Source organism: Schistocerca nitens, chromosome 6 (genome assembly GCF_023898315.1).
Source record: "Schistocerca nitens isolate TAMUIC-IGC-003100 chromosome 6, iqSchNite1.1, whole genome shotgun sequence".
In the NCBI taxonomy this organism is placed as follows: Eukaryota; Metazoa; Arthropoda; class Insecta; order Orthoptera; family Acrididae; genus Schistocerca; species Schistocerca nitens.
In genome coordinates this window covers 709,452,447-709,473,967 of record NC_064619.1, presented here as the reverse complement: position 1 = coordinate 709,473,967, position 21,521 = coordinate 709,452,447, and the positions used below count along the sequence as shown (strand labels likewise).

General features: G+C 43.6%; 1 protein-coding gene across 1 annotated transcript in view; it reads right to left on the bottom strand.

The window, feature by feature from the left end:
* Window positions 1-21,521, bottom strand: part of LOC126263582 (sodium channel protein 60E-like) — a 347,601-nt gene that overhangs the window by 303,693 nt on the left and 22,387 nt on the right. The window contains exon 3 of the mRNA XM_049960674.1: window positions 10,442-10,662. Within this exon, the coding sequence (XP_049816631.1) occupies window positions 10,442-10,662 (221 nt within the window). The remainder of the gene's footprint in view (window positions 1-10,441; window positions 10,663-21,521) is intronic.

The following is a 21,521-nucleotide window of genomic DNA, read 5'->3' as shown; positions in this document are numbered from 1 at the left end:
CTGGACACAGAAAAAAAAGGAAGATGGCTATCGAAATAGGTGATCATTACTCGCAGTGTCCCAGAAATGTTGCGACAAACTTCGAGGGGTTGTAGAGGGTGTCTTCAGGAACAAATCGAGAACAGGAACCCGTGACCGGAAACGTCATCCAACGACGCTACAGAACGTCGAAGTTACAGGAGTCGGCGCCTACCATTAGGCAACCCCTTCAGCAGCAAACGTGACTTCGTACGCTGTCGGACCGTAGGCAGAATGGCTCACAATGTTGTTTGTTATTCAGTGATCGTGAGAGATTGCTACGATCGCCATTGCAGAAGACGGATCTGGCCGCTACGTAGGCAGGCCTTGTCTCTTATAAATGCGATGCTCTCTGAGTTCGGTGGATGACGGTTTCAGACATGTGTTTCCATCCGCAGTTTATTTTCGTCCTGGAACCCTCTAAAATCTGCAGTGTTTTTCGGTATAAAACAGAAAAACTGTGGTGTCACCGCCAGACACCACACTTGCTAGGTGGTAGCTTTAAATCGGCCGCGGTCCATTAGTACATGTCGGACTCGCGTGTCGCCACTGGCAGTGATCGCAGACCGAGCGCCACCACACGGCAGGTCTCGAGAGACGGACTAGCACTCGCCCCAGTTGTACGACGACGTTGCTAGCGACTACACTGACGAAGCCTTTCTCCCAATTGCCGAGAGACAGTTAGAATAGCCTTCAGCTAAGTTAATGGCTACGACCTAGCAAGGCGCCATTTGTACCATTGCATGTATCTCAAAAGAGTCTCACTTGTATCATCAAGAATGCTGTATACCAAAGGACGATATAAAAGTTAAGTGTTCTAGTAGCTACGTTCTTTTCTTTATCACATTCATTACGAATCCTGTTCCAGACTTCGCGCCAGTCGGCGTGTGTGTACGTGTGCCCTCTCGGCTACCCGTCTCTGTGGACTGGCTGCCTTGACAGTCCACTACAAAAACAATCTCCAGATGGAGACCCTAGTCAGAAGCCGTCATTCACCAAGGCAAAAGAGCAACATATTCACAGGAAAAAGGCCTTCCTATGCAGAAACTCGCTTCATCTCCTCCTCTGGCGATGGTGGCAATCAGTCCCTATCGCTGAATAACAAGCAACACTCGAGACCTTCGCCTACGATCCGTCAGTGTACAAAGTGACGAGGGCTGCCGAAGGGTTGCCCTAGTGATAGGCGCCGGCACCTACAGCTTCGACGTACAGCAGTGTCGTTAGAAGTCGTTTCGTGACACGGGTTCCTATCTCAGACAACCCCTCGAAATTTGTAGCAACATTTCTGGGGCACACGGCCTGACAAAAAAGTAAAGCAGCCAGAAGGGGATGAGACAACAAAATGAAACTTCACGGGTTCAGAGTGTATATCATATCATTTCGGTGATTACAAAATCCTATCAAATTTACAAAGAACTAGGCAGTATGAGCGCATTTATGTTGCACTTTGTGTAGCCTCTATGTATGCACTAATTTGGTTGGGTAAGGGGCAGATTTGACGACCGAACTGGTCCCACACACGTTCCATCGAGAACATATTTGGGGATCTTGCTGACTCCTAGAATACCTCAACATCACGCAGCCACTTCATAGACTTACGTCCCACGTGTGGATGAGCATTGGCACCACCACACTGTCGCATGAGAGATATTACATGTGGGCGCAGGATGCCTGACATTCCGTTTTGCGGTCACTTAGTCACTATCATCTGCGACCTGATGTCATACCCGATGGCTCCCCGCACCGTGACTCCACTGTTCCTCTTGAAACCATTGGAAGCATTTAACCTTTCGGCTGGTCACCGCCATATTCGTAGACGATGGTCGTCCATGGTAGTGCAGAACAGCTGTTTATCGTAGAACACAATGCGACCCCATTTGTAAGCAGTCCATTCTTCCTGGACACGGCATCACTCCAGACTCAGGCGTTTGCGTTGTAGTGTTAACGGTAGCCTACGCATGGGAAGGTAATAACCTCGTCTGATTACTGCTACTCTGTGACCACAGAATGTTCCCCGGTATGTGAAGGGGTTACAATGTACTTGGTGGAAAATGCGGCGAACCTCCTCTGTAGTGACCATACGAGGTGTGGCTAGAAAAAAACCGGACTAGTACTGGTGAAACAATAAAACGAATGCAGTAAGGCTGAAAGTCGCGTGGCCTGTCACGTGACTCTCGCTCCGCCTACTGCTCGAGTTTCATCTGCCTCCTGCACTCAGTCTGCCCGTGGCGTCTGTTTTAAGTAGTTGACGTTTTGTCTGTGCGTCGGAAAATGTTGAGTGTACAGAAAGAACAGCGTGTTAACATCAAATTTTGTTTCAAACTAGGAAAATCTGCAAGTGAAACGTTTGTAATGTTACAACAAGTGTACGGCGATGATTGTTTATCGCGAACACAAGTGTTTGAGTGGTTTAAACGATTTAAAGATGGCCGCGAAGACACCAGTGCTGACACTCGCACTGGCAGACCATTGTCAGCAAAAACTGATGCAAACATTGAAAAAATCGGTAAACTTGTTCGACAAGATCGCCGTTTAACAATCAGAGCAGTGTCTGAGTTAACAGGAGTTGACAAGGAAAGTGTTAGGCAGATTCTTCATGAAAGTTTCAACATGAACAAAGTGTGTTCAAAAATGGTTCCAAAGTGTCTCACAATTGAACAGAAGGAACGCCGAAGAATGATTTGTTCTGACATCCTGGAAAACATTGAAAGTGACCCCACCTTCTTACAAAATGTTATTACTTGCGATGAATGGTGGTTTTTTACTTACGATCCCGAAACTAAACGCCAATCGATGCATTGGAAAACTCCTGGTTCTCCACGACAAAAAAAAGCACGAATGTCAAAATCGAAATTCAAGGCAATGATGATTGTTTTTTTTTTACATCAAAGGGATTGTGCACATTGATTGGGTACCAGAGGGACAAACAGTGAATCAGCATTACTACATTAGCGTCCTGGCTACCCTACGTGAGCGAGTACGGAGAAAACGGAACGATTTGTGGAGAAAAAAGTCATGGATCCTTCACCAAGACAATGCCCCAGCTCACAGTGCGTTGTCAGTGAAGACGTTTTTGGCAAAACACAACATTCCCATCTTAGATCATCCACCCTACTCACCTGATTTGGCCCCCTTTGACTTTTTATTTTCCCTAAAGTCAAGTCAGCTTTGAAAGAAACTAGATTTGAGACTGTTGAAGCAGTAAAAGAAAAAGCGACGGAAGTAATGTATGGACTTACCGAAAATGATCTGCAGCATTGCTATGAACAGTGGAAAATTCGTATGGAGCGGTGTAGAGACCGAGGAGGAGAGTACATTGAAGGAGATAACATGAAATTGTAAATAAATGTTTTTTCCAGCATCAGTCCGGTTTTTTTCTAGCCGCACCTCGTATGTGATCGATCGGAACCTTGACGAGTATGCTTGCGCTCACGTTCCCACTGTATCACTACCATATTCGAATGCCCCACATACCTGGACATTGCATGATTCGACTAGCCATTCAAACGGAGACGCACAATGAGACCCCTTTCAGACACTGTGATGTGCTGATAATACTGTCTCACACGAGTACGCGGCATCTCCGTGTCCTTCACAGTTACCACCCAACGTCTGACGCTGTTCACGCCCTTACATACTTTACCAAATCTGCTAACAATAGTGAATACGAAAAACAAACATTAATGTTTCCAGAATGAGATTTCAACTCTGCAGCGGAGTGTGCGCTCATATGAAACTTCCTGGCAGATTAAAACTGTGTGCCGGACCGAGACTCGAACTCGCGACCTTTGCCATTCGCGGGCAAGTGCTCTACCAACTGAGCTACCCAAGCACGACTCACGCCCCGTCCTCACAGTTTCACTTCTTCCAGTACCTCGTCTCCTACCTTCCAAACTTTACAGAAGCTCTTCTACGAAACTTTCTTTCGGGAGTGCTGGTTCTGCAAGTTTCGCAGAAGAGCTTCTGTAAAGTTTGGAAGGTAGGACACGAGGTACTGGCAGAAGTGAAGCTGTGAGGACGGGGCGTGAGTCGTGCTTGGGTAGCTCAGTTGGTAGAGCACATGCCCGCGAAAGGCAAAGGTCCCGAGTTCGAGTCTCGGTCCGGCACACAGTTTTAATCTGCCAGAAAGTTTGAAATTTCAAACATTAATGTGTTCTGGTGACCGTTCTACCTGTCGCAGAGAATTGCGACTCTAATCCTCTATGTACCCGCCGATAGTATGTTCGTGCACTATGTTACATTAACATTCGACCATGTATTCTGGGTGCCTCACATTAATTTGTCAGCCAGTGTATGTATACTCTCCAATAACTTCTTTGTCGTCCGCAGGGTAAAATTTCTGACAAAGCAAATAAACTTAAGACGAAGATTCCAAACAACGGACGAACTCTAGTATTTCCTTCCGATTTCACTCAACTTAGATATTTAGGTTTGTTCAGAGCCACTCCTCTCAAATTTCTGAGAACATATATGCATAAAATTGTTCATCTTAAGAAAATTATTGTTAAGTTTCTTTTTAAAGCTGTTGTCTCAAGGTTTCCATCACTCTTTTAATTAGAGTGATATGTAAACAATTTTGTATTTCAGAAGATAGCGCCACAAAGAAGACACGAGTTAATAATCTCTACTATAAACTTTTGGAGGTTATAGGAAGTAGTTTGTAGGCAACGTGTCACATCGGAAACGCTCCGTTCCAGTCTTACAACGGAAACAAATTCGACTTACTGTGTTAACTCTTGTGCTAATATTGAGGTTCCTTACGTAGCTTAGCTGAAAAGGAGTGCGATACTTGGACCACCAAGTTCGTTGCATGTAATTCTAAGTAAGTTCTGAAAAACTAAGTATAAACCACATGGGACATGATGACACATTTCTGCCGAAGCCATAACTCATTTATTCAGATCTTCCTCCGATATTACATGGGCGGACCATAGACAAGGCTCCTCGTGTAGCCCCATAAGGATAGGTCTATATAAATTAGTGAAATCCGGTGACCTCTGCGGCCGAACATGATCTCCAGGGCTGTCCATCCTTCTCTGAATACTGTGACGAAATGGTCTAGGATGGGAAACGCAAAATGTGCTGACTTGCTATGGTATTGCAACCACGCTCCTTCACGGATGGTCAACGTTAGAGTTTCCAACAACTCGACCAGCACTTCTTGCAGGTAAAATCAGGTATCTCTGACCTGGAGGGCGGGAGGTGGTGATATACGACCCGACCGAAACACCATTGATCATTCTTGACCATAAATTGTGCTTTGCCCTCTTCTCGTGAGGTAGCAAGACGAGTGTTGTTTACGTAATCTCTGCGCAGCTCGACGAAAACCTGCTTGCATAGGTTATGCAAGCAACAGAGATGATTCATCATACACCAGGGACTTTATAATGGACGGGGAATATTCTACAGAAATGAAAGTAAGATGAGGTGTGCCCCAGCAAGGATGTATAATAGAATCTTTAATGTTTTGCAGTATACAGTGCCGAAAAAAAAATGCAGCACCCTCAAGGTCTAGGTCATTTCATTGACAAGTGATGTGACAGTTAGCTATCATTGTAGGAGTTTTACGATAGCAAATCCATACGAAAGGAAACACATGTGTCGAAGCAAAAGGATGTCCAAACAGTCGCATTAGTACGCAGTGTAATCCCCACCCCCGCCCCCTAAGCATCTCAGACATGTACGGGGTGTTCAAAAAGTCCCTCCGCAGTGCCGTATGATTGTTAGCCTCGCGTGCCTTATGCCACAGTGAATATACCGAAATGAAACTCAGTGAAATACAAGTTATTAATTTATTGAATATTCATTTTTACTTACAAATTTTTACATTAAATGTTGAAAGTGTCCCCCCTGTTGTTGAATACACAATTCAATTCGTCTAATCATGTTTCCAAACACATGCTGTAACATTTCTTCTGTAACAGAAGCAGTGGAAGTGGATATTGGAGTTTTCAATTCATCGATGGATTTTGGACGGTTTTTATAGACACTTGCTTTCGCTGCAACCCAGAAGAAAAAGTCAGGTGGTATTAGGTCAGGCAATCGTGGCGGCCAAAGTCCCTGTGAAATTATGCAATCACCAAAAACATCAGCAAGCTGTGAAATTAAAACGCGAGTGTATGCGCGGTGCACCATCTTGTTGAAAATAACCGTTCAGTATGTCACTTAAAACAAGTTCTCCTATGAATGGGTACAGAATATCACTGCAGTATCGTGCGTTTATTGTTTCGTTGAAGAATATGGGACCCACAATCCTACATCTAGAAATTGCAGTCCAAACTCCTATTTCCACAGAATGAAGTGATTCCTCTTGAATACACAATGGGTTTGCAGTACTCCACATACGAGAATTTTGCGAGTTTATGTACCCGGATGAATGAAACCACGCCTCATCATTGAAAAACGTTTCATTAAGAATATCCCATACTTTTTGTTGAAAGAAATTTTTGAACCATTGACAATAATGCAGTCTCTTTTCATGATCAGTATTTTTCAGTTCTTGCGCGACTGTCACTTTGTATGGCAAAAGTTCTAATTTTTTCCTTACAGCTGCGTGGGCCGTTCCGAGGTAACATCGACTTCCTGGGCGAGTTTTCTTACTGACTTGTTTGGGCTTATGGACATTTTATCGGAAATATCGAGTAGTTTATCCTCAGACAAAACGCTGGGACGACCACTTCTCGGTGCATCTGTCACTGAAGCCGTACTTCGCAATTTGTTAATCAAATCTTGCACAGTATCGCGATGTGGGAGTTTTGTCTCCGGGAAAACTGAATTAAATGTTTGACGAACTGAAACTGTGTATTTACCGCCAGTTTTGAACACTTGTTCGACAAAATCACACGTTCTTCAGTGGTCAGTATTTTAACAGTGACAAAAATGAAACAAACGGACAAAGGAACTAAACTGAAACGTTCACGTCAACGCGTAACGACACACACAGATGATACTACTGACGCTGGCTGAGCTAAACGAAACAGTGGAATGTTGGGAGCGTTCACCTGAAGGGAAGTAACCCAGGCAGGCGAACAATCATACGGCACGCGCGGCTAATAATCATACGGCACTGCGGAGAGACTTTTTGAACACCCCGTATTCTCATATGCAAATGGTCGTAAAGGTGCCGAATGGCATCCTGCGATAGGTTATCCCAAGCATCTCACCCCTTTTTTTGGAATTCGGCAATGGTTCTTGTAGGGTCTGCACGCTGCTTCATCATGTCTCAGTTGCCAAGTGGTCTGGTGATCCCGCTGGCCGGGACAGTTGTTTTCGACCAAGAAGAGCACATCGCGTCTCAGAAGCCTATGTGGACGAGCGGTCGAAGAAGTGGTAGTAGCACGGGGATAACAGCCTAAGCAATGTAGCGGTCACTGGTTACTTTACGCTGTACCACCAAATGTGACAGCGAGTTGTAATGATGGCCTTCTACACCAGGAAGCCTAGGACGGGGCCTGTATGTGGTGGGCGAATGCACTCTGGAATAGGCGGCTCACAGGTCTACGCAATACCCGCGTACATTCTTCACAGCTCGCGTACAGACTTAACCTACGGCCATCGCTGACTACAACAGAGCCGCATTCCACTCTTCAAGTCGTTCCTTTACAACACCGGAGCAGCCATTCTTGGTGGAATCTTGATGTGTATGGAAGTCTGGCTACAGGAACGTGTGATATACATCCTGCTGCAAGAAGACGGTTCCCAATGGTCCCTCGTGACACAGCAGGAGCTACGCGTGCCCAGATTTCGTCTCTGGATGATGATCGGCCTGCCACCACTGCTCGCATAATGTACCGATCTTGACGTGCGCCTGTACTAATCGGACAGCCAGAAGCTTGTCTACAGATGTGGAAATGTTCTACAGACCACTGCTGCAATCACTGAGACACCACCGATACATTGTGCCCAACATGTGCAGCATTTCGCCGATACGTCCACCCTGCTTCTTGCACGCCCACAATCTGACCCCGTTCAGATGCTTTAAGCTTTCCAATACGAGTACGTACTCGTCGGTGGAGCATGGTTGTACCCAAGAATAAATGTTGCAAACACTGTTCACCTCCAACTCAACACCTTGTAAGGGGTTTGTTGTGTTGGCAGAAGAGCCAACACCGTGTTACTAGAGGAGGCCGAAATGCACGCGTTTTAGCTCACGCAGACTGGCGTGAGGAGGAAAGAACTATACTGACGTGAGGTCTGGAACAAGACAAGGAATTAGAATTCAGAAAGCGGACGTAATTAGTTTGATACTTAACTTTAATCCATTAATGATGAACGTCGCTCTTGACGGTACATGATCCACAATATTATCTGTTCAGAATACATTCTGGAAGTAACTGAATATGGCGCCTTGCTAGGTCGTAGCAAATGACGTAGCTGAAGGCTATGCTAAACTGTCGTTTCGGCAAATGAGAGGGTATGTAGACAATGAACCATCGCTAGCAAAGTCGGCTGTACAACTGGGGCGAATGCTAGGGAGTCTTTCTAGACTAGACCTGCCGTGTGGCGGCGCTAGGTCTGCAATCACTGATAGTGGTGACACGCGGGTCCGACGTATACTAACGGACCGCGGCCGATATAAAGGCTACCACCTAGCAAGTGTGGTGTCTGGCGGTGACACCACATTCCTCCCCCGCAAATCGGCGTTCATTAAGGGTTCATTACTATTCGCTAGCGCACTTGAGCAGAGGTAATTTCGATGGATTGCTCACTCACTGCCTGCGATATGGAATATCTATGCTACAATGGACAGGATGTCGAGTTTAGTAGCTCGCAGAGAGCAGTCATGTTTTGCAGCTCGCACAGAGTACTTGAGTTCTGGAGTTTGGACAGGGTTGTCCAGCGGATGACTTGGGTTGGGCCGGTCGTGCAGAACGCTGGCAGTGCCTGGGCGATGCGGTATAAGACAAATAAAAAATATTGTTCTTTGTTGCCGCGCGTCCGCAGCTCGTGGTCGTGCGGTAGCGTTCTCGCTTCCCGCGCCCGGGTTCCCGGGTTCGATTCCCGGCGGGGTCAGGGATTTTCTCTGCATCGTGATGACTGGGTGTTGTGTGCTGTCCTTAGGTTAGATGGGTTTAAGTGGTTCTAAGTTCTAGGGGACTGCTGGCCATAGATGTTAAGTCCCATAGTGCTCAGAGCCATTTGAACCATTTTTTTGTTGCCGCGCGCATATGTTAATTGCCACAACTGATTTAACCACAATTGTAATGTTAAATTCCCACGTAATTCCTCGCAGAAATATTTCAATAATAATTTTTGTTCTGAAGAAAACTTTCGCCAGTCATTTATCTGAGTTTAGAGATTTTACGAATATTTCCTGTGCATAATCATGTTGAATAAGCAAAAGAAAATCAGTTGTTTTCCTACAAATGAAAATCTAGTGGTCAGCATTGTACTTGGCTGTGCCAAAAATTTCTTATAGGAGCAGATATATAGATAGCGTTATCCGGGGACATCATTGTGAGGGCTGGCCGCTGTGGACGATCGGTTCTAGGCGTTTCAGTCTGGAACCGCGCAATCGCTACGGTCGCAGGTTCGAATACCGCCTCGGGCATGAATGTGTGTGATGTGCTTAGGTTAGGTAGGTTTAAGTAGTTCTACGTTCTGGGGGACTGATGACCTCAGATGTTAAGTTCCATAGTGCTCATAGCCATTTGAACCATCATTGTGAGGTAAGAATGTTTCAGTTATTCAGGATGATTTAACAGGGCAATGACGCAGCGCTGCTGACGTCAAAACTTATTAATCTCGATATGCAGTCAGTCTTTAATGGAAGGTCACATTAAAACTTGAAATTTTGTTATTGGAAAGAAATTTTTCTATTGGGAACTTAAACGAGATTTTTTTTTTATTTGGAGGTTACAATAAATGTGAATATTATAATTATTTTTTCTGTTGGGAGTTTACAACCTAACTAACATTACAACGCCTCAGCATGTACATATTATACACAAGTGTTATTGAACATAGTCCTTGAGGGTGTTTCGTTTTTTTCCGGCAGTGTACATAAACTATTTGTCAGATTGGTTCACGAATACGACTGTTCGCTGACGACGTTGTTGTCTTCGGGAAAATATGTTCATTGAACGATAGTAACGAAAAAAATTTGGACAAAATTTCCAGTTAGTTTAATGAAGAGCAGTTCTCTTTAAATATGGATTAATTCAAGAACAATGGGAAAGAACACATTACTGGTGAATATCCTGAGAAACTCGCATCGTATAAGTATTTACGCGTCACAGTCAAGCTTCCTAATGTGCCATACTTAAGTGGCATGATGGTTAGCGCTGCACCCTCGTACGTCATGGTTAACTTGGGACAGCTACCTCGTGTTTCCCTCAGCTGCGTGGCTTGATAGCTAAGCTGGCACGACTAGCACCACAGTTTCCTGAGAGGCTGAGACGCTCGCCTACAGTTACGGAGTTACCTGGCATGATGGAGACGGTCTTGAGCGCCCGCAGCACACGGAAGGTCCGCAGGCCGGCCAGGTTGCCCACCTCCATGCCGATGGTGGCGTAGCCCGACGTGATGACCACGAAGTCGAGCCAGTTCCACGGGTTCCTCAGGTACGTGTATTTGTTCAGGATGAAGCCCTTCGCTATGGACTTGATGATCATCTCCGCCGTGTAGATCGCGAGGAATATATATCTGTCGGCAGAAGACGAGCAGAGCACCATTAGAAAATCATTGGCGTGGGTGCAATTAGCTATGGAAACCGTGCCAAGTCAACTTTAACAGTCAGGGGTATACTATTTCCCTGTTATTACAATATTCGGAAGTAGTTAACAGCTGGTTGACGTGATGGTCGAAGAGGCAACTTGAAGGGTTTCTATTAAAGTGGGATTAAATCCATTGTTTCTGTGGAAACTAAAGTGGTCCAGTTCCTATTGTAATTCCAAGTCCCTTTTTTGTCATTATTAAAATGGTAGAGAACGTTGCAAAGAGCCACTTGGAGATTAAATTGAGATATTTAACGTTCCACGCTTCCAGTCATCAACTTTGGACTTGTAGAATTTACGTAAGAGCTTGGGATTGGTGCAAGTCAGTTGTAAGTTGTGTCAGACTTACGAGTTTTTAAAACTGTAGCGCGAGTGAAAGTGAGGTTGTCGATTTTTATTAATAATGTCTTCGTGCGAAGAATTGACTCGTGTCTGCCGATTTTAAGGGGCTCCGGAAAGGCTCAAAATCATGAAAAGTTCAATTTTTCCTTTTTTGCGTTTTCTGAATCTGCAGACTATTACCTTTTAATAGATATATAATTTATTCAATTCCGAAGACTACAACTATTTTTAAATTTTTTTTGAAATGTGTTCTACATGGGCGTGACCCACTGTGGCGCTGTTAAACTGCTGTCAAATGGTGTTATTATTAACGTCCGTGTTCATCAGGTACATTTTAGTGATGTGAGATAAAGTATGTGTTGTGGCTAACCTGTGATGGTTCAATATATATCGCTGGTGTGATTGTCGATTGTTTCATGTTTATTTACTCTGTCGTTATCTCGAAAATATTCGTAATTAATTCTGTTTCTTGAGTCTCTGTTTTGTTGAAGTATAATAATGAGTAAAAGTAAAGTTATTAGAAATCCTCTGAAGGCTTTTAAGAAAAGGAGAAATGTTGGAAAGCCAAAGGTATGTGTTATAACTGTAAACAATAAAGACGATAACCAAGTGACTGAACCCAACCTCTCAAGTACACCTGCCCATAGCAGTCAAAGTGGGAAAGAAAATACTTCACAGAAGAAGCTTGGTTCAATGAGTGAAAACTATGAATGTTTTACGGGCGAATCGGATGTGAATGAAATATTTGATATGTCGGTTCTCAAAGGAATTTTTTCAAACTGTGTAAGATGTATTCATTGTAGTGAAGTTGGTCTGGAACTCTCCATAATAAAGCACGTAGGACTTGCTAGTGAAATACAACTGAAATGTGATAAGTGTTCATACATGACCACCTTTTGGAACAGTGTTGCAGTAACTGCAACTGAAGAAAATGGTAGCAAAATCTACGAACACGACATTAGATTTGTTTATTCCTTGCGTTCAGTTGGTAAGGGTGCTACTGCAGGTGCAATTTCCTGTGGCATCATGAATCTTCCAAATCCCCCAACCAAGTTTACGACCTATAATAAATTAATAGGGTCTAAAGTAGAAGATGTCTGTATAGAATCTATGAAGAACGCTGTGGAAGAGGCAGTAACGGAAAATAATGGTAACAGAGATTTGACTGCAGCGTTCGATGGTACCTGGCATAAACGGGGACACACATCTCTTCATGGTGTAGTATCTGCCACCAGTATGTATACAGGGAAAGTTTTAGATGTAGCAGTAATATCAAAGTATTGTAGCTGTTCACAAAAATATAGAGGTACACATGAAAATAATTGCAAAGCTAACTATAGTGGCAGTAGTGGAGGAATGGAAGTGGCTGGTGTTGCCAGTATATTCCAGCGTTCTGAGGCGTGTGATAAAGAGCGATATGTTAATTACCTTGGTGACGGTGATTCTAAAAGTTTCAAACATGTTCAAGGACTGAAGCCCTATGATGATGATGATGTAGTGCAGAAATTTGAGTGTATTGGACACGTACAGAAGCGAATGGGAAAAAGACTTCGGCGACTGCAAGCTTCGTACAAAAAACAAAAACTCAGTGATGGTAAAGGGTTGGATGGGAAGGGAAGGTTAACTGACAGTGTAATTGACAAAATACAGAACTATTATGGAATGGCTATTAGGCAAAATACACAAAGTGTCGACGAAATGAAGAAGGCTGTTTGGGCTCTTTTTTTTCATACTTCTTCAACCGATGAAAATCCCCAACATAGCTTGTGTCCCAAAGAAGAAGACAGTTGGTGTAAATATAACAAAGGATTGCTAACTGGTGAAGTGTACACTCATAAGCATAGTCTGCCTCATGCAATAATGGAGGCGATAAAACCTATTTTCAGAGACTTAGCAGCACCTGAACTGTTGAAAAAGTGTATTCACAGAAAAACTCAAAACCCCAATGAAAGTATTTGTTGGAATAGTAACACTTCACTTTGGTGTGTATGATGCTGTTGCGACTTTCAATGATGGCAACATTGTATGCAAGGTTTTTAGAAATATGGGAATGAAGATAGGTTCTAACATGGTACGAGCGATGCTTGCTTTAGACAAGGAACGCCTTCGGGCTGCAGACAGGGCTGTAAAGAGTCTAGAAATACAAGCAAGAGTAAACAGGAGGAGGAACAAGAGGAAGCTGGAGGAGGAGTTTGCAGAGGATGAAGATAATCCAACCTGTGGATCTGGAATGCACTAAAAAGTTAATCCAATCTTTGTCGCTCGATTCCCAATACTTTTATTTTCTCATACTAATTACATGTTTTCTAAGGATCTTCCAAACATATTTGTTTCAAACTTGAAGTAAATGTTACACAGTACCTTCTGCATAATTTAACACAGCCTTTTTCCAAAAAACTGTATATTTTTGAATATATAAATAAAAAATTGCAAAAAAATGTTGTGAATTTTCATTACAATTGAAAAAAATCATCTTTAATAACTGAACTAAAATTTTGTAAAATCCCTGTGTTAAGTTGTAGCCCACATTCCAATAAATAATCTGTAAAAAGTTCAACTTCCTACCTCAAATACTTTGTGAGGAAAGATGTAATTTATAAGCGTTATTTTAACATTGCAAGTATAGGGCGTTCCGGAGCCCCTTAAGATTCTTCACCGAAAATAGTGCAGTTTTGTTTCTTGGCGAGATTACGTGGTTATATAGATCTGAAGCACATGGAACACACCAGGAACGTACTTTTGCAACATCGCGCTTTCAAGAAGACACGCAGATTGTTACAGGTGTTGGACAAAAATGCGGAAACACAGCGACAAATGTACGTTTGAACATAAACGCAGTACTACCTTAATTTTGCAGGTAGCTCTGTTGTACAGGGTGTTTCAAAAAGGACTTTTCAACTTTAAAAATTCATATAAATTTATTGAAAGAAGATGTAGAGAGGGGTTTAGTGTTATTTTGTAGGAAAACACATCAAGTTTGTTTACCTTAAACTAAAGATGTTGTATGTGGCTTCCGTTGGTTATTCTGCACACGCCCCATCGCAAGTTAATTTATTGAATGAGATTTTCACTCTGCACCGGAGTGTGCGCTGATATGAAATATCCTGGCAGATTGAACTGTGTACCGGACCGAGACTCGAACTCGGGACCTTCGCCTTTCGCGGGCAAGTGCTCTGCCATGTGAGCTACCCAAGCACGACTCCTATCCCGTCACCACAGCTTCAATTCTGCCAGTACCTCGTCTCCTACCTTGCAAACTTCACAGAAGCTCTTCTGCGAAACTTTCAGAACTAGCACTTCTGGAAGAAAGGATATTGCGAAGACATGGGTTAGCCACAGAAGAGGTTCTGTGAAGTTTGGAAGGTAGGAGACGAGTCATTGGTAGAATTGAAGCTGTGAGAACGGGACGTGAGTCGCGCTTGGGTAGCTCAGATGGCAGAGCACTTGCCCGCGAAAGGCAAAGGTCCCGAGTTCGAGTCTCGGTCCGGCACACAGTTTTAATCTGCCAGGAAGTTTCAGTTTATTTCTTCCCAAACTCGCTGTAGCATTGCAGGTGTAATCTGCTCAGCGGCGGCGAAAATTCTTGTTCTAAGTTCAGATAGAGAAGCCGGCAAAGGAGGTACAAACACGATATCCTTAATGAATCCATATAAAAAAAATCGAGTGGTTTCAGTTATGGGAAACGTTGGGGCCATGCAATTGGCGCATCACGGCCAATCCATTGATCTGGAAAGCGGTCGCTGAGGAAATCCCGGATGGCGGTAGGAAGGGGGGGAGGGGGGGGGGTGCACCATCATGCATGAAGTAAACATTTGGTTCTTTCTCATCCTCATCGATCTGTGGCATCAAAAATTCTTGTAACATATCCAGGTACATTATCCCGCTGATGGTTCTCTCACGCAAAACAAAAGGGGCCGTACACTTTGTTCTTACTCAATGCACAAAAAACTTTCAGTTTAGGGCTAGCACGAACATGTTGCAATGTTTGATGTTCATTTTCACTGCCCCAAATCCTATACTTACGTGTGTTAACCTTGCCACTTGAGTGAAAAGTAGACTCGTCAGAAAAGATGATGTTATCCACGAAATGTTCATCTTCATGTAATAGATTTAACATATCCGCACAGAAGTTCTTGCAAGCAATTTTATCAGTGTCTTTTATTGTTTGCAGGACTGGCAGTCTGTACGGTTTCAAATGCAAAAGGTTTCTTAACACACGCCAAACAGTCGTATGCGGTATTTGCAGTTCGCGAGATGCACGCCAGGTCGATTTCGTAGGGCTGTTGACAGGTTGTCTCACTCGCTCAACGACGTCGCCAGATATACAGGGTGTTTCAAAAATGACCGGTATATTTGAAACGGCAATAAAACCTAAACGAGCAGCGGTAGAAATACACCGTTTGTTGCAATATGCTTGGGACAACAGTACATTTTCAGGCGGACAAACTTTCGAAATTACAGTAGTTACAATTTTCAACAACAGATGGCGCTGCAAGTGATGTGAAAGATATAGAAGACAACGCAGTCTGTGGGTGCGCCATTCTGTACGTCGTCTTTCTGCTGTAAGCGTGTGCTGTTCACAACGTGCAAGTGTGCTGTAGACAACATGGTTTATTCCTTAGAACAGAGGATTTTTCTGGTGTTGGAATTCCACCGCCTAGAACACAGTGTTGTTGCAACAAGACGAAGTTTTCAACGGAGGTTTAATGTAACCAAAGGACCGAAAAGCGATACAATAAAGGATCTGTTTGAAAAATTTCAACGGACTGGGAACGTGACGGATGAACGTGCTGGAAAGGTAGGGCGACCGCGTACGGCAACCACAGAGGGCAACGCGCAGCTAGTGCAGCAGGTGATCCAACAGCGGCCTCGGGTTTCCGTTCGCCGTGTTGCAGCTGCGGTCCAAATGACGCCAACGTCCACGTATCGTCTCATGCGCCAGAGTTTACACCTCTATCCATACAAAATTCAAACGCGGCAACCCCTCAGCGCCGCTACCATTGCTGCACGAGAGACATTCGCTAACGATATAGTGCACAGGATTGATGACGGCGATATGCATGTGGGCAGCATTTGGTTTACTGACGAAGCTTATTTTTACCTGGACGGCTTCGTCAATAAACAGAACTGGCGCATATGGGGAACCGAAAAGCCCCATGTTGCAGTCCCATCGTCCCTGCATCCTCAAAAAGTACTGGTCTGGGCCGCCATTTCTTCCAAAGGAATCATTGGCCCATTTTTCAGATCCGAAACGATTACTGCATCACGCTATCTGGACATTCTTCGTGAATTTGTGGCGGTACAAACTGCCTTAGACGACACTGCGAACATCTCGTGGTTTATGCAAGATGGTGCCCGGCCACATCGCACGGTCGACGTCTTTAATTTGCTGAATGAATATTTCGATGATCGTGTGATTGCTTTGGGCTATCCGAAACATACAGGAGGCGGCGTGGATTGGCCTCCCTATTCACCAGACATGAACCCCTGTGACTTCTTTCTGTGGGGACACTTGAAAGACCAGGTGTACCGCCAGAATCCAGAAACAACTGAACAGCTGAAGCAGCACATCTCATCTGCATGTGAAGCCATTCCGCCAGACACGTTGTCAAAGGTTTCGGGTAATTTCATTCAGAGACTACGCCATATTATTGCTACGCATGGTGGATATGTGGAAAATATCGTACTATAGAGTTTCCCAGACCGCAGCGCCATCTGTTGTTGAAACTTGTAACTACTGTAATTTCGAAAGTTTGTCTGCCTGAAAATGTACTGTTGTCCCAAGCATATTGCAACAAACGGTGTATTTCTATCGCTGCTCGTTTAGTTTTTATTGCCGTTTCAAATATACCGGTCATTTTTGAAACACCCTGTACTTGGACGACCTTATGATTTCCCATGTCCTACAGAGCATCCTGTTTCTACAAAACATTTCTGCCGCTCATAAATTGTAGGCCTACTAGGAGGATCTTTAGTGTACTTGGTACTGGAATTACGCTGAACTGTTGTCGCCGACTTCGATTCTTCAAATCAAAACACCCATCTTTAACGCAACTGCCGCTAGCGCTCCTTAAGATGCGATTCGGCACTAGGGAACTACGCGAGACAAAACTTGATGTATTTCTTTCCAAATTGACACTACAATTACCTCTGTAGGTGATATGAATTAATTTATATGAATTTTCAAAGTTGTAAAGTCCATTTTGAAACGTATTTGACTCCGGACGGCACCTGTTAAATGCGCTCAATACGCTGCAAGCGCCAGTCGTGGCAAGGACAGTATTCTGAATTGTTCTGTGTTGTTCTGTGTCGGAGCAAAGTGAATTCGAACGCTGGAAAATTGTAGGTGCTCGTATGATGGATGTTTCCGTAACAAAGGTAGCCTAAGTTTTTGGTGTTTCAAGAGGCAACGTATCGAAGGCGTACAGGAAAAGCGGAAAGCATCCTCTAAGACACAACGCGGATGATAGCGCGTGTTGAGTGATCTTGACAGACGGTCGTTCAAGATGATTGCGACGAAAAATAGGAGGACTACAGCTGCAAAAATCACTGCCGGGCTGCAGGTCGTAGTCGCGAACCCTATCAACACAAAATAACACGAAGGGAGCTCCATATGCTGGAAACTGAAGGACGAACCGTAATTCCAAAATCACACATCACTGATGAAAATGCACGTAAAAGGCAAATGTAGTGTCGAAGCCATGAGGGGGTAGTCCTCTCTGAAAATTAAAAAAAAATCCCTTATCGAGTTACTCGGTGATTTGTTAAAAAGTGTCCCCGAAAACCATTCACAGTGGGATAACATAGTCGTCATCGCAGTCGGTGTGGCAGCACGTAATTTCAACGACGGTCTAACAGGCATTATGGAAGTCATGAAAGTGCCAGAACTTGAAATCGGATCAGCATATTACAACTTCTGAACAGAAGCAGACGAAAAGCGTATCGAGCGAGCAGTGCAGTGGATGACAGAACTTGTCAAAGGGGCGCGCATGGCCACCATGGCCTAGAAGGAGATGGAGGAGGACCTCCTTTTGGATATGGAAGGATTGGTGAGTGGACAAGGGATGGCTGAATAGAGGTAACTTAACTACAGGAAATGTAACTGTTGTGTACTTTCCCACTAGAGCGCCCCCGCTAAGCACAACAGCGCAGGCGCAGCGCTCGTCCGTCTCCGCACTACGAGATGGCGCTGCCTTAGAGACGGACCAAATTCTGCTTCCGCCGATCCGTGTATTAATATGTAACGCAGCCAATGAGATTGCTGCTAACGTAGAACCTTTTCTCCTCACGGATCACACTCGCACAGTGATACCTGAACGCGCGAGGTATTATAACGAGTATACAGACCTCCGATTGGTCAGTCTGCATTTGTCTGCACCAGTCTGTACCAGTCTGCATTTGTCTGTACCAGTCTATAGTCAAGTTTTAGTCTGCGCCTAATAAGATTACCATATTCCTGTACATAGCCATGAAGGTAAATGAACAGACACTTTGTCAAGTGTCAGAGACATGTGAGAATAAGATTAACGTACCAAGACCAAAGGAACTTCAGATTGTCAATTGTAAACAGCATCCAGAATCAAGTTACGTAATGTCTATGCTTTTTATTATTCTAATAAATAAATGTGTGTGAAAATTAATAAAGTTCTGTTTAAAGATGGTCACCGACAATCTGCTACTCTAAGCGTGCAAGTGGCATTTCTATCGTCTGACCTAACGGCAGGAGATAAAAACGCCACGATAAGACCACGAGACATATTGCTGACACTCGCCTACTTCGTTAGAGCGACAAGTCAAATAATATGATGGTGTGTGTACCGAAGGTCTTACAGTACGCACACCACAGTAACCCAAAACTTTAAACGCCTTTTTATCGAAACTGTATTTTTGAAATCGGATTGAAAAATCACTTGAAAACGGTGTGCACGATTTTTATGGGAATCTGATGCCGACATTCTAAATTGAATATTGTATCAGCGTTCATACCCCTTCTGCGATATCTTCAAAAGTCTTCTTTCGGTGCACGCTTTTGTTTCGATTTTTTGGGCGAAGAAAATGACATTTGTTTCAACACGTCACTACTTTGTTACAGCTTACTATGTTTTAGTTATCCTATGCATGCTGATAGAGAATATATTGGAAATGACATACACAATATTATTTAGTTACATGTCCATTAGGAGGGATTCAGGAATTCCCGCTGCGACCAATGTTCCACTTGCAGGGGGTCCTTCCACCTGGTGCAGCGGTTACAGGAAACGTCCAACGTGGACGCAAAAATGATTTCTTAAAGACAAAAGTGTAAGGAATGAAACTGTATCATCAGATTTACCATTGCTTCATATTATCATTGAAAAAACTAAATTCACCTATTTTTATGCGTTCAAAGAGGGATACCCCCTTCACAACCTGGACTGTGCAGCAACGGAAGAAAGTCGTTTGATTGGATGAGTCTTCCGTCACACACTGTTTCCATCTTCTAACTGAGTTTATGTCTGGCGTCGCCGTTCCCGACGGAGACTGCTTGTTGTCGAGAGTGAAAGATGGCTGAGTTTCTGTGATGATTCGGTGAGACATATCGTGGTGTTCCATGGGCCCAAGGCTTCTCTGCAAGGTATCATTACTGCCAGGGATTATGTGACCATTTTGGCTCATCCGGTCCATCCCATGGTACAATATTTGTAACCCAGTGGTGGTATTGTGTTTTTAGACGACAGGGCCATATTCTCACAGTTCGCTTCGCCCAGAACAGGTTCAGTGAGCACGAGGATGAATTGTCGCATCTCCCCTGGCCACCAAAATCAACAGATCTCAATATTTTTGAGCCTTTGTGGTCGACTTTGTAGAGAAGGGAGCGTGATCCCTGTCTCCTCCAATATCGTTAGCTGAACTTGTCGTTACTTTGCAGATGAACAGTGTAAAATTCCCTTGAAAACCTTATGGCAGCTGTATTTATCCATTCCGTGACGACTACAAGCTGTTTTGAATGCCAGTGGCTTTCCTACACTATATTAGACATGGTAACGTGTTGTGCTTTTGGAGTTCCGTATTTTGCCCACCACCTGTCCACTGTCCAGTCTTCACCCTGATGGCAACTGTTGAGTAGAAAGAATTCTGCGTATTTGTTTCCTGTTGTGGCGAGATATCGGTGAAGTTTGATAATTTGTGATAGCTATATATGGTTGCTGCACTCAAGTCAATAGACAGCGAATTGTAATTCACTGCTTTTTCTACGTTGATAAAAATTCTTAACGATGCAGGTTAAAGAGTTTTGAAGTTTTTAATCAGGCAGCAAACATCCCAGGCTGATTACTTTGTTTGGGTGTAAATTCGAAGATCATGTCCCGGTCGCATCCCTCATTGGCATTTAGAAACAAGTATGGATGATTAGTTTCAGGCGTTCAGCTCTGAGCGTGATTTATCTAAAACTCCTGTGCAGCTATTTTCGAATTCTACTGAACTGCTACCAGCGTCGAGACACCCACAAATTATGCACAGAAAAGATGAGTTAGCATGACGTCACAAGTCGTTCGCCGGAAACAACCTGAAACGGGTGTGTTCGATTTAGCGATGCCGTTTTTATGCCTTTCTGCAAGACTAGTTTAAGTCCAGCTGGAAAGAAAAACCACGCTATTGCATCGATAATTTACGACCAGTGCTCATTTCGTTCATTAAGCCGCGGCTCAGAAAGTTTATGATATCTCTAATGCATTGGAATTTTATTGAGTACTAATCCACATTTAGATTTTCCTGAATTTCCTGTGTTTCACCTCAGGTGCTTGACCTATAATAAAACTTCAAATCTATCTCTCTTGAGTCGTACAGGCTTTTTGTCGAATAGTAAAAGAAGTAACTTAGGATTCACTACATTCTGAGTTGAGTAAAATAAGCACCTACGATTAATAACAGCAGCTGCTGCCAATATTTCGTTTTATAAAAATGTCAATCCTACTTTCATCAATATTCCTACGACAGACAGTTTCTTCGTCAGTTAAATGTTCGATGGGTCATTAGCACGATTTCTATAGAAATGATATGGACATGGTCAATTTGCAGGCTATGCATACATGATTTGTTTTGTGAGTATGACTATATGCTGACCATTTAAAAATTACAATATAGTACAGTTGTTTAAATTTAATAAAATGAACGTATTAGTCGTAGTCACTACTCATAACTGAAAAATAGATTTAACAACAAAGTGAACACATTTTTCCACGGCACTTCACATGCTACTAGCATTTCGTTAAACATTCCTCTATGTCAGTCATTCCGTTCCTAATTCTTTGGAAGTATATAATACTGCTCCACGTATTCAGACCATGTTTTGGTTTCCTTGTTAGCAGAAATTCGAAGCTGAATTCCGATTGCGCCAGTACACACACACATTTTTGTCAACATTTTGGATTCCTTTGTTCCGTCTTGGCATCGATCTTTAAAGTTTAC